The 14,564-nt window shown below is 47.0% G+C and overlaps 1 protein-coding gene across 4 annotated transcripts in view; it reads right to left on the bottom strand.

Annotated features, from left to right (window-relative positions):
• LOC144935209 (dedicator of cytokinesis protein 1-like) overlaps window positions 1–14,564 on the bottom strand; it is a 313,091-nt gene that overhangs the window by 245,905 nt on the left and 52,622 nt on the right. For 2 of the 4 annotated variants that reach the window (XM_078861718.1, XM_078861717.1), the window contains exons 18-20: window positions 10,391–10,616; window positions 9,033–9,130; window positions 8,607–8,696 (exon numbers count right to left, since the gene is read on the bottom strand). In XM_078861718.1, coding sequence (XP_078717844.1) covers window positions 8,607–8,696; window positions 9,033–9,130; window positions 10,391–10,616 — 414 coding nt within the window. The remainder of the gene's footprint in view (window positions 1–8,606; window positions 8,697–9,032; window positions 9,131–10,390; window positions 10,617–14,564) is intronic. The other 2 variants (XM_078861720.1, XM_078861719.1) reach the window with 1 other exon arrangement.

Here is a 14,564-nt window from a genome sequence, read left to right as displayed (position 1 = left end):
CAAGAAAAAAATCGCAATGATGGGTTGAGTTGACCCCCAACCTGGGATTTGCTTGCCACCTTCCCATTAGGAGTCAAGTGCTCTAACCACAGAGCCGCTCGGCAGATATAAGACACTGCGAGCGTCAACGTCCTCACGGCACTTTGTTTGGCGAGTCACCCGGTCAAGCGCAGGCACGGTTAATATTTGCGCGTGCATCGCCGTCATAAATCAGCCGCTCATACAGGACCCGGCGCGCATCGGGCAGTAACTCTCCGGCAGCTTACGGTGCATTCTGCCGTCACAGGTGACGGATGGCTTTTCAATCCAATTACTCCGCGCCGCACTGATTACATTTATTCATCAGACAAACAGGTGATTTACCACGGTCGCTGGCGCTCGCGGGAGACACCGCCTCTCGACCGGGCGGTCGCAGGACCGCCCGGTTAGGAAGTGCCCCAGCAATCTTGGCCAAGATCGGCGAGGAGTAAAATCGTCGGCCTCGTTTCAGATTTCCCCCATGGCGCTGTCCGCTGAGCTGACGGCGCATCACGGTGCTGTGCAAAGTCAAGTTTAATAGTCCCGGTGTCTCCATGCCCCAACGAGCGTGGAGCATCGCTCATACCCTTTGGCAGCCCTGAGCCAGCAGTGGAAATTCCACGTTCCTACGGTTAGAAGCAATCTCTCTATGACATAATCAACGTAGCGCTTGTGTCAACGCTGGTGGGACAATGAGCCGAGCCGAGACCGGAGCGAGATCTGAGCGTGAATAAAATCATCTCACTGCAGCGTTTTGAGGGTGAACAGATTGATATACATCATAGTCATTAGGGCTATCCAACTTGTAAACATCCAGACATCAAACTACCCAATACAGTGGCTACTTGAACCCAGCAAAATGTGTTCATGCGTATCAAGAGAGGTAAGCTTCCAGAAATTGTTCTTGATGTTCTGCGATGTTGCCAATATGCCCGAGACCACTTTTCTGCAACAAATATTTAACTTAAGCCCTTATTACCACCTTCATCACACTCCCCAGAACGACTTAATAATTCCTGATATTTGCAGACAATGTACAGCCACCGGGTGAATCCGACTCAGATGTGTGCGTCTGAAAAAAACATTAAAAAATGAAATCCCACAGGATCAAGAGCTTCAATTATGTACTGGTGCTGAAGCTCAATTTTGTCCAACCAGAGCCACTTTTGTGGTTTACCCTCCCAGTCAGGTGGCACTGTGGTGGAGAACTCAATTGACCTTCGTCAAGTCAACATACGGAGAGAGTGGCTACACCACGGGATTGAGGAATTTCCACCAATGGCTCAAGAGTGATTAACAATAGGCGACTCTCATTTGCGGAGGGAGTCAATGTGACTTGACTTAAAAATGTGTGCAATTGACAAACAATGAATTGCGTATCAAATTTACAGACTACAAAACAAAAGCTAAAGGCAAACAAAACGCATTTTCCGTGCAAGTCTCCTCCAACCTGCACTGTGGCACAACGGTAACGATTTGGCACGAATGAAACGCATCGCCGCCTCCAGCGACTCGTCCGCCAGATCAACCTGTTTTCCACTTCCACATATCCGAAGCATGTCATTTCACCGTTTAACGGGCGGGACACCTTTCACAACGCCAGAGATGATGGCAGCAGCGATACAAGCGAGCCGCAGGGCGCCGTCAAGCCAAGGCCGCCGCGGGGGGCTAATGTGTCACAAGCAAGGATACATGCTCGTGAACGGGGAGCATTTTGGAAGGGTTTATCAACGACGGATGTGGGTTCAGCCGCACACCGCATGTCGTATAATTATGTTTTCACGGTGAGCTTCTGTGCGTCGCTTTGTTGCCCCAAGCATTGGCTGAACCTCACGCATTATCAGTGGTTGACCGCAGGGCTTTGTGGATTTCAGGGTGGCAGGATGGGGAGGGGTGTTTGTGGGAAACATGGCCCTCAAAAAGAGTGTGCTTGGGAAGTGAGGGAATGGAGAGTGTTTCGGCCACAACGCAAGCAGCCGTCCTCAGGTGACCTGTTCTTCACCTGAGGACGGCTGCTTGTGTTGTGGCCGAAACGTCGTGAGAATCATTTTATTATGTTTTATTTTTATTATTTTATTATTTCCCTTCTACGTGACTTTACCGAAAGAACCAAGAAAATGATTTAACTTTTAATTTTAATAGGGTCCTTGATTATCATTCTAAAAGGTGACTGGCGTACAACATGCCCGCTAATGCCTCACAATGACAAATGTCACAGTGCTAAGAGTGCAGTCTTAACGCCTGATGAAAAACTAAGAGCGTACAAGCAAACTAATTGCATTAGTGCAGGCAGAACATTGTTCCTGCCAAATGAACGTTGATGGGAAGTAAAGAAACGTCATCTTAAAGTGACAATTTGTTTAACTGAAAATACATTTTCTTTAAAACAAACATTGGCTACAGTTGGTCGGGTAGACACTGAAAAGCAAAGTATATAGGCAACCTTCCAAAAGACTGTCTCTCGTATATTTAATACATTTCCGCATCGTGGTGCCGGCAAAAAAACATAACTAGGTGGGGACTTTATTTATTTTTTTGCCATTTCATTTGGGCCACATGCCGGTGATAAATCAAGCGTGATGTTGCACACGGCACAGCTGTGCGTGAGGCCCCACTCACTAAGATGGATGCTTTAATACCGGATCTGTTGCCACTTGGCTTTTGAGCTAAAAACTATATTGAAGATATAATTTTGTGTTTCCTGCACAGGGGACCTGGGGACAGAATACAAACTCACAAAATATGACATGGCGACATCTCAATAACTCGACACTCGCATTTGCAGGATGTGCATACGCAGCACACAAAGACACACACGTCCCTCTTCAGTCGAAGAAATTGATTGTCACCTTGGAAAAGTTCCATTTGCCTACCCTGTCCTATTCACCAGCCCAGCCAGGTGGCATTGTAACAATCGGATAGGCGCGTTTCAGAATTCGATTCGCAAGTGGACTCATCCCATCATTCCACCGGGGTGGATAAAACAAAGACCCACTTTGGGGGAAGTAAACAGTGGTCGTACTATGGAGAGACTATCCATACTTACGAAATATGTCAAAGGTTTCAGTCACTGGCTCAGATCCACCATGAGAGATGAGCATCACTCAATGGTGACAGTACCCCGGGTCACCCACTTATCCGGCATAGCCTCTGGGAGTCTTACGTTAGATTTTCAGGAAAGCCCTGCTTTGCAGTGTTTGGTCAATTAATTAATGAGCATTTGGCATTTGGGGGGGAAATGCTGAAAAAAAAGGTAAATTTATGCACATGAGCGGATAACACTAAAAGATCGTGCACACAGGTCAGAAACATATTATTAAAGACCACAGCAGAGCATGAGAATTGCAGCTTTACAGATAATCCTGGGATGTGAACATTACATCCCTGATTTAAATTAAAAACCAATGAATATTTTTTTAAATAATATTAAACCATCATTTTCTATTACATTTTCAGGGACTTGCAATGTCACATGTAGGGGGACAGCTCAGATATCAAACGAATGTCCTAAAAATAAAACGGCAATAATAAGGCCAATATCTGTGAAATAAAAAAAAAATCCTTTTGCTGTTACAAATCAAGAACAAAGAGCATCGTAGTTTAAAAAATATCTTTTTTTATTTCATGACCAATTACAGGCTGTCCTCGACTTACGAACAACGAGTTACTATCTTAAGAAACGTCCGCAAGTCCATTTGTTCGTATCTCGGAACTCAATATTCAACTGTACACACGGTCAGTGTTATAAAATGTGTTACGGTTCAATAAAGAGAAGGATCGTGAAGCTCATAAGAAGAAATATTGTACATTGTAATACTGTAATGAATCCTGTCTTGTAGATAAAACATAAAATAAAGTAACAAGAAAAGAAAGAAGTCAGTTTTATTTTCACTTACCTTGAGTGGAACGGCTGTCGTACATTATGCGGGACGCTGGGACTCATTACGTCACGCAGAGGGTTGCCCCGCCGAACAAAATAGTTCCGCGGTACAGTTCATAAGACGCGGCCGAACGTTCACAATTTGGATGGTTACAAAAAAATTATATTTTATGGCCATTCCTTCGTAAGTACGGATGTTCGTAAGTTGAACGCTAGCAATCTCGGGGACTGTCTGTATATCTCGACTAGCAGAAGTACCCGGCGTTGCCCGGGTGAAAAATATATTTCTTAATAACCTTACATATATACACAGATTTCATTGTCATGTAATGTTTGAAAGTTTTCAGAAGATTTTAAATGTATTTTCCCCCCGGGCAACGCTGGGTATATCGAGTTTATACCAAAAAGTCGTCGCTTGACACGGGTGGGGTGTCGAGGCTTAGTACCGTGCAGAGCCTCCGGCCTCGCCTAGATTGCCCACCCGGCTGAGGCTGGGTACTGGGGCCGTTACCCCCCCCCCCCCCCGCGCTACAATAATACTGTCTAATCGCTATAATTTTATTATCTACCGACCCTATAATAGTAATTGCACACATTGGGGTGGGGGGGGAGTGAAGAGGACGTGAAACTTTGATGAATTTACCTCAGAGTCGCGTGTTAATGCGTGCGCATATTTTTAACGGGAATTAAAAATGGCGTCCACCCCGCACCGAATCCGTCGCTACCCGTTGCCAGGGGCAACCGCCGTAGAAAACCAAACGGACCAATCGTGTCTCGCAAATCCCTCACATTTCGTCCAATGAAACTGCGTATGGTCCGGCGACACACAGACAGACAGACACAGACACAGACAGACAGACAGATTTGCGATTTTATATACATAGACTAGCAGAAGTACCCGGCGTTGCCCGGGTGAAAAATATATTTCTTAATAACCTTACATATATACACAGATGGGCTGCTACCCCTGACCCCCCCCCCCCCCCAGCCACGATCTCCTCGGCCGCTGTACAGTAATATGTACGGCCTATAGTGTGGTGGGGTGTCGAGGCCTAGTACCGTGCAGAGCCTCTGGCCTCGCCTAGATTGCCCAACCGGCTGAGGCTGGGTACTGGGGCCGTTACCCCCCCCCCCCCCCCCCCGCGCTACAATAATACTGTCTAATCGCTATAATTTTATTATCTACCGACCCTATAATAGTAATTGCACACATTGGGGTGGGGGGGGGAGTGAAGAGGACGTGAAACTTTGATGAATTTACCTCAGAGTCGTGTGTTAATGCGTGCGCATATTTTTAACGGGAATTAAAAATGGCGTCCACCCCGCAGCGAATGCGTCGCTACCCGTTGCCAGGGGCAACCGCCGTGGAAAACCAAACGGCCCAATCGTGTCTCGCAAATCCCTCACATTTCGTCCAATGAAACTGCGTATGGTCCGGCGACACACAGACAGACACACACACAGACAGACAGACAGACTTGCGATTTTATATATATAGATCATGCTGTCGTGAGTTGAAGAACATCCTTTAGGAACTCCATCAGGCAGCAGAATGAGTGTGTGCCAGGAGCATGACACCATGATAACTACAACACTTCTAGATTTGAAGCTTTCGTGACTGCAAGGATTCATACTCTTTGTTTTTTTTCGGTAAAGTCACGTAGATTAACGACAGCACTCCCCGTGCCCCTCTACCCGCACCACACAGGACTGCTTCGCCCGAGTAAAGCAACGGTAAGTCAGTCAACCAATCTGCTTACTGGTGTCAGCCCTCAGTCGGATTGAGCTGAAATAAGTAAAAAAACAACTCAATTGTAAATGACGTTCTATGTTTGAGTAGCCACTTGGCGACTGTGCTGAAGCAATCAGCTCTCGACTTGAGAGAAGGAATGACAGCGGGATTCGAACTCAGGTGTCCACTTCTGTGGCTCAGTGCACCAATTGCCGTTCACCCCGCCATAACCCCCGCAGCCACCGCATAGCTGGGACTGCTTCATGTTACACGGCGCTACGTTGGATTGTGATTGGGCTATTACTGGTGTGTCGGTGTTTTATTGTTATAACATTTTTTTCTCACCTCTGATGTACAGCGCTTTGTGATTATCAATTTGAAAGGTGCTTTATAACACTGAGTTTATTATTATTATTATAATAAACAGTTGCTGTGTTGACGGTGTGTGCTAGTTATATATTTTACAGGGATTGTAATGACTATCTGCCAGACAGAAAAAATTAACCTCCACTCGTGTTACTTGGCGGTGGGATTTGCATTTATAAATAAAACAGGGAACGATTTTCACAAAATGCATTGTCAAGCGAACACTGTGGATGTGTTCGCTGCTTTGAAATGCACGGTGGGTTAAACCAGTCTCATAAGTGAGGCTCGCTGAGAATTGCTTCTGGTCCCTCGAGATGAAATAATCGCTGCTAAAATAAACAACGCACGGGTGGACCAAGTGAATATCAATTACCTGCAACTGCGCGTCGCTCAGCGAGTGCACCAAAGCGCTACAATGCAAAGCGAATGGAAAAAAATAATTGAAAGTAAAGTTTGGCAGAAGAGAGTTTAGAATGCAACTAAAAAGGTCACGTATCGTGTGAGGAGCCAGCCGCGATCCTAATCTAGCCAGTTTGAATGCGCAAGCAGCGTATGTGGTACATCGCAACGGATAAGCGTTACAGTGAAACGCGCGTACACGCGCTCGCATACACAGACACTATTACCAAGACACGATCCTCCTGTTTTTAAGGTATTCATACATGTGATAATTGTTTTTTTACCCTTCTATCTGGCAACAAAACTGACACCTTTTTTACAAGAAGTCATGTTTGCATAGACCACAATACCTGCAGCCATTAATGCAAACAAAAAACATAACTCTGATAATATATGCACTGTCCTTGAAGTTGATTGGTCCACACCCGAGACACTGGGAGATGTAGGCCAGGTCACAATGCCACGTGCTGCTGATGCTGTGTGGCGGGGAATTGGACCAGAGTAACCAGGATCACAGCGCAGCACAACGGACATTGTTGTGTGTGCACATGGCCAGTGAATTTCACTGCACACCCCCAACTCATTATTCTGATGACCCACCTTTCGTAAAACCGAAAATAAAAAAGTCTGAATCCCAGTCAGCAACAGCTGCCTCGCACTCCTTTGCAATTATAAAGAATGGCGGCCTGCTGCAGGAGGCTGCTACGTGTGGGGCGTGTGAGCAGTACGGAGAGAGGGCAGGATAATGAGGCGGGCACTAGGGTGGCAACCGGGTGTAGGCAACCGAGGGGGAAGAACTGAAGCCAGAAAGAGGTGGTGAAACCGTGACACCAGACCTTTGAAGTCAGCTGTCGTCTGTGAAACGTTTGCAGGAACTGGAAGAATGGAGGAAGCGACGGAGAGGTGGAGAGGTGTGGTCGTACACCAACCGAATTGGGCACGGTGACCTCTTGACTATTGACTTGCCTCTTGCTGCAACGTAATGAGAACGCTGTGCTAATGTGATGTCTGAAGACTGAGCATGGACTTAGTGAAGATGCACAGGGCTTAACAAGGACAAATGAGGTGGCACATGAATTGATATTTAGAGGGAAGACGCTCGCTCTCCATGGGACACCCCGGAGCGAGCGGGTTGGATAGACGCATTCATTAGCACTCAATAGCACTAAAGACTGGGTCATAGCGTTGGCTGCAACGCAGTGCAAAATCCAAACACACCATCTTGTGGCACAGGGAGAATGTTGATACCAAGCTATCAGTGTGAGTGTAAAACAGTGCAGCATGTAGCAGGAAGATATAAACAAAATCAATCAAACGCAATGGAATCCTATAGAGGTATTGATGTGTTATATATATTGTATTATGAGATATACTGCATGAACACTCATGAGCTGGGTTCACTTTTGCGTGGACCTGCCCTGTGTTGACCCGGGAAAAATGAATCTCACACACATCTGGCCATACGAGGTCAGCCACTCAACTCGCGAGGTGTGGGCCAGACCGCCCCTTCGAGTGCCGTCCCCGGCATGAAGGGGGTGCTCAAAAACTCAGCGGGTAGTGGTGTGGAAGGGCACTCAGCTCAAAATCAGTTCGACATGAGTTTGAATTCTAATCGCGGCAAGATTTGGCACAATATCCCTGCGAGATCAATACCAAAAAAATACATTGTGGAAAGTGCTACAGAGATTTGGGGCAAAGCCATAAAAATGTGGAACTTGCACCCCTGGTTCCTAATGCCAACAGTGAGGAGTAGCATCTGTTTCTCTTTTTTGAAACGTTGATGCTTTGCCTTTTAACTTGTCCTGAATGTAAAAAAAAAGGAGTATCTGCCTTCAAAATCTATAATGTTAGCCAGAGTACACGCCACACTCAATCCACTCAATCGAGAGATGGGGCAGCTTTTATCTCCCGCGATGGCAAGTCCACATTCCCATGGCGGGAGCTAGATATTTTCCACGTGTTGACATGCACTTATGCAATTTGAACTTATATAACCTTATCTATTTAACGTATTTATTTTTAGCAGTGATTTTCTTCGGATGCCTATACTTTACACTCAGATCGTTTTTGGTATTGTTTGTTGTTGTAGCTCATCGGATTTTTCCAGGGTAAATAAAGGTTCTGATTCCGTGGGAGAGAGGGGGTGTTGTGGTGGGGTCGGTCAGCGTTAGAGGTGGACTCTGGATGATGGGGGCGGGGAGGTGGCCTTACCAGGGCATCGAACACGAGGCGGTCGTAAACCTCACTCTCCGAGTTCTCCATCATGATGTTGAAGAGTGCGTCCAGTGTGTCCTGCAGGAACTGTTCACCACGGCGGGAGGCCAGGGGGGAGGGGGGGGGAGCAGGGCGGCAACGTGAGGCGACACAAACACGCACAACAACAACAACCGCCATTCCCCACTAAGTGGCGGTGACATCACCACGACGCTTGTGCCAGGCTGTGTGCACTTTGAGGCCACGGGAAGTGTCGAATGCCCCCGCTGGCAGGAGGTCACGGGACTGACCCAGGCGCCATGGGTTCACGTCCACCGACCACACGCAGCAAGAGGCAACAGGGGCACACCACGACGAGGTGCGACACGGCGCGTTGCAGGCCCATGAGCTGCTGCTCGTCATGAGCATAGTGCAGGCCCTTACCTTGACCACCTCCTCGCCGTTGACCTTCATGAGCTGCCTCAAATTGGCCTCCAGGATGTTGGGGTTGGAGCGCCACTTCAATAGCCCAAGCAGCTCCACTGTGAAACAAGGACCACCACCACCTTCATCATCCGCTGTATGTTGGGGATTTATTGATCGCCTAATAATAGTACCAAGTAAATACTAGAACCTGGCAAATTTTGCTCGTTGCTTATATTAATTATCAATACTGTGTGGATATTTAACGTTTAATTTGATCTGCAATCACTTCCTTACTTATTAATGATCTCAAATACCCCTTGGTTCTGGCACCTTGAATGTACAACTGCATGAGAGACATTATACATAATACAAGATGATGATGATGGTGATGAAAATTGAATTGTCACCCTATTGAAACAATCATGGGGCAGTGCTCATTAACATCGATGGCCCTGAGCAACTGGCAGACATTGCACATTCCTACGGCAGGTTCCAGTCTCTCCATGAGAGAAGCCATTTGACTTTCTTTCAAGTGATATTCATTGTATGAACCACAGAATGGTGATGAAAAAGTGGAGTCTTGCACCATCCTGGCCTAAATACATGGCCACTCGTAACCTGTAATCCAGGCCGAGTGGAACTCTAACGAGGGCACTCAAATTAGCACGGTTGACTATGTACGGTGCGAAGGAAGTTGAACATCCATACACACTCCACTTTTGGAAGGTCGGTTTGCAGTCAACGCAGCCCATCTGAGTATCACTTATGTGGGAAATCAACAGCATTTATCCTATGGATAGAATGAGCCCCACGTTATACATGTGGAATTTTCCATCACTGGTTCAATACCACAGATAAGCACTGGCGAATTCTTGTTTGAGTAAAGATATACTTCAACTTTCTAATTACAAGTAGGTTAGAGCCCCCAACTAAGACACCGACGTCTCTTCTTTGAGACGGAATGAGACAAGAGATGCGTAATTTTTTGTAAATATATAAAGGTCACGCTCGCCCACGTATGTAAACATCTGCTGGTTGCTGTAAATCACGCGACAAACAGACACACGGCTTCACAATTTCACACGCATGATTTGCTCACAAATTTAACGGCCATGCAACTTGAGACATGACACGAGAGATAAAGCAACGGCCAACACACGTTAGAGCACCACGACACACTCGGGCACTTTTTAATTAATTTTGCGACAGACAATCACTAAGCGCCACGCATGATTAAAAATCAAAAACTGACGAGACGAGACCCGAAACTCGGCAACGACTCGGCAAACGGGTGACCGGTCGGTCTCACCACCACCGCCAAGTCACAAACAGATTCGGGCAACGCGTGGGCGAAAAACGCGGTGCACCCCACCCACCGTTCTGTGTGAGCTTGGTGGAGCACACGAGCGTGGAGATGTAGAGGCGCTCCTTGCTGACCGCGAGGCTGCTGGCAGGCAGCGGCTTGGACGGCGACTGCAGGGTGGAGCGGTCTTCCATCGACGTGAGGCCCAGATACGCCGACGCGTCCTCCAGCTTCTTCGTGTCGCCCTGCGGGGAGCGAGCGGGAGAGGGCACGAGGGTCGAAGGCTTGAGTCTTCTTGCCTGGCAGAGCGATGTGGGGGGGTCGCAGCGAAGAAAGTGTCCGCCGTGCTGGCTACACGGGTCAGTTTAATCATTTGAAGCGCATCCCCCGATTGAATGAGTGAGAGTCCACGCTCATCTGAGTCTCCGGCTCTTAAGGGGGCGCTGAAAGATCCCCGTAAAGCATTTAACAAAATTGTTCCCCGTGTGTTAAGGGAAGACGGGTTCGTGAAGAAATACTTCACAGAATATCTGCTGAAAAATTATTAAAGTCACACAATGTTATACACTCCACGATGAGATTTGTTTCTGCGTGGGGGTCAAACAAAACTTTTTTTTTTAATTCTCAGAGCCAGAATTTTATCATAAACTCGCTACACTTGACAATCTCAGTTAATCACGGGTGGATGCCCAGAATGGAATCCAGGATCTTAGTCAGGGCCAGCTCTGTGGCTCCACCTTCCAAGCCACCCGGCCACCTCAATTCACTGCCATTTTTAACACGCAGGGTGTGCAAGGCTATCGACGGAAACGGTCACCATTGGAAAATAATGATGCAATCTTTAAACTTGGGCACATCACATTGAAAGGCCGCTGCTGATTTTGCATAACGACGATGCCTTTCTTGTTATTTCAGGCAGGTTCGCAGGCAAAGGTGAGCAGAGAGTTGAATAACACGGAGAAAAATAAGAGTAATTCCTCCCGTGTAATGCGAGGACCCCCCATCAGTGGTGCAGAAGATGTATCACTGCAAGAAGATGGACTACTCTCCCTATATCACAATCTTACTCAACTGTAGTGCATTCATTACGACTTATCGAGCTGTCACGGCAGACTTAGAATGCCTACAGAACCCTGTATTCCACACCGGATGTTGTGCATTAACTTGCGAAACTGTTATAAATCATCCAGCAGGCCCCTGTCTTCACCCACCCGCCCCGCAGTGCTTGGGAGACATGGTTCGTCTTTGTTTGCACGTGTGGTGTGTGTTCGCGTCTGTGCGTCGTGGGTAAAGGTGCAATACATAACGTTTGCTTAATATGCGAGGGAATTGTGCAACCTCTGCGTGTAAACGTGTGCACACGCGCAGTGTGCGTGCGATTTGTGCATTGACAATTAGTGAATAGCGTACGAGTTTGACAGACTTAGTGTAATGTGTTGAAATGTGTGCGTGTAGTGTAGCGTGTATTTGCGTCATACGTCAGGGTGTTGTGTGTGTAATGTATGCGCTTACGTAACGAGTGCGTGCGATGTGCGAACGGTGTCTATATATGTGCGCAGCGTGTACAACGTGTGTATCGTGTGCACACGTGTAGCTGTTTGTGCGCGTCACGTTTGAGCTGCAGCTATATAACGATGCATCAATTCAGAGCAGAATCGATCGTGACACGCAAGATGCGCGAGCACAAATTGCGCGTGACAAACGATTCATTTTCGCAAATTGTGAAAATGATCCGATAATGCTACATTTAATATGACAAAGAAAACCGTGCAAACAAAAGCCGGAAAAAAAACCCAAAAACAATGAAATGGGAGAAGAATGAAAACATGATCAACGCTCAAATCTGATTTGTGAACCCACACGTGGAGTTGACTCGTGACACGCCCCAGAGAAAACGAGTGCGTGTAACGTGTGCGCGCGTGTGTACACGTGAAGCATGGGTGTAAATGTGTGTATTGAGCGCGTGTGTAATGCGAGTGCAATAAGTACACGTAACAATGTGGTGTATGTGTGTGTATATAAAGTGTGTGCGCGTGCAGTACGTGTGTATAACACTCGTATAGCGCGTGTTTGTGCGAAGTAGAGTGTGTGCGCACAAACGTGTAACGTGAACAGTGTCATGTGTGTATATTGAACTTCTTACGCACCGTACGTAGCTAATCGGAGGTGCGGGGAAGGACAACAAACTATGAATAAACGTTCCAGAGTCGTGGACAAGTTATACTGAAGAACTGCATGAAAACAACGCACAGTCTTGCGTCAACTTTATTTTCAACAGTGTCACCAGTCGCAGGGATGGACGCACGAATACACGAGTCGACTTAACAATGGGGTCTCTACCATTCTGTACAAAAAACGTATTCCTGTATCCCCTTTCAAAATGCTCTGCCTGCCTCCCGTGCGTAGTGTGTGCAATACATACTAAAACGTGGACACATTTAATCTGGACGTGCACCTTTGCGCATTCATATTAATTTGTGTCTCATTAAAGTAGAGGCAGGTGGTGACATCTGCAGGAGTACACGGCACGGTATAACGTGTATGTTGCCCGTGCAGGGACTGCGTGCGTGTCGGTGTGTATCTGGAGATCACGGCCGACAACAGTGGCAATTACTTCAACTGGTCCCGGGCTTCCCCTCGGTCGACTCGGCCTTACGCGAACGCTCGGTGCAATGCGTAAACATCGGCACCGGTGCTGGCCACCCAGGCCAAGTGTGCCGTGCCCACCCTTCATAGGTGCTCGCGAACGGCACTTGCCCAGTCAGCTCAAGGTCATACGGGGGTCGTTGTCTTGTATTCGGAGCGCTGGTGCAGTGGTTTGTGAAGTGTTCCGTGACACTTGCGATGTCGGTAAAAATTCCCAAACATGCGATGCTGGAGAGAAAAGTGATGTCTGAACCTGTTTTGTGTCTCTGCTAGGTCAACTCAGCCTTAAATTAGCGTGATGTGATATGAGAATGTTGTGTGTATAGTGCGTAGACTGCAGCGTGTGTAAAGTGTGTGCAGTAGGCAAGTGCGTGTAACGACTGCCAAGTTGAGTGATGCCTGTGTATAAATGTGCTGAAATAGTGTTAAAAGTGTATCAAAAGATATATTAAGACACAATGTACAGACTTCTTTAACTTTGCTTATCAGCACAGTAACCAGTCACATCGATGAACCTATTCTAATGCACGATTAGACTGAACAATGGGATTTTTCTCCAATTTCGTGTATGAATGTATTTTATTTTCTAAATGTTCTCAAAATGCCCTACCTGCCTCCCGTGTGTAATGTGCATACGTAACGCACACCAAAACCTGTACACATTTTTTTTTCTGCATGTGTGCCTCTTGCGCATTTATATCACTTTGCGTCTGGTTAAGCGGAGATAGCCCGTGACTTCGTTCTAAAGATATATGAGCAAGAAGTATGGAACGTGTTGCGTGTGTGCGTTTAATGTGTGTGTCGGCAGGTGCGTGCGAGGACAGCGTAAATGAGTACCTGGCGCGGTGTGTAAACATCGCCACTGGGGGGGTAGCTGGGCGTGGTGCTGGCCACCCAGCCCCTCGTGTGCCGTTCCGCCTTCATAGGTGCTACTCGCTAACAGCACTTGCCCCAACAGTCTGTACAAGGCTATGTTCCTTGCGAGGTTGGTTCAACTCCCATGCACGTACGTAGCAGGTGATCTCCGAACCTGACTTTAAGTCTCCCCCCCCACCCCCACCTAGATAAAGTCTGCATTCACAGCGAGTATTCGGTGCGGAGTGTGAAGATCAGGAAACTTGGCGTGGCGCTCGACACACCACTCCTTGAATTCGGTGTCAGCTTCAATCGGTGCTTGCTAATGTCACACAATCCAGCCAGCTTGAAAGGTTGCCAGTTCACACCCGGTCGAGGGTCAGCTTTGCTTTTCGTCCCTTCAGCGTATATAAAAAAATAAATATATATCGAGACCATATTGTAATGGAGAGACTTTTGATCATCATATGAACATGCCAGAGCAGACAGGTGGTACCACCTAAGTAAGCACATTTTTTGTAATGGCCTTTTATTTGTGCAACAAATAAGAGTGGATTACTTAATAACCCCACTCATTTGAAGTAGATATTGCATAATTTCCTGTGCTTAGCCACAAAGAACCACGAAGAATCATGCCAGCTCAGGTGGTAACGAAGAGTACAAACATCTGAATATGAATTCCTGCAGTCACGAAAGTTAAGTAAAAATGTATCTGTCCTGGGCTCATGGATTACACCTCTACCTCA

The sequence above is a fragment of the Lampetra fluviatilis genome, chromosome 12 (genome assembly GCF_964198595.1).
Source record: "Lampetra fluviatilis chromosome 12, kcLamFluv1.1, whole genome shotgun sequence".
Taxonomy (NCBI): Eukaryota; Metazoa; Chordata; class Hyperoartia; order Petromyzontiformes; family Petromyzontidae; genus Lampetra; species Lampetra fluviatilis.
The sequence above is the reverse complement of the archived record's forward strand: the minus strand, read 5'-3'. Positions and strand labels throughout refer to the sequence as shown.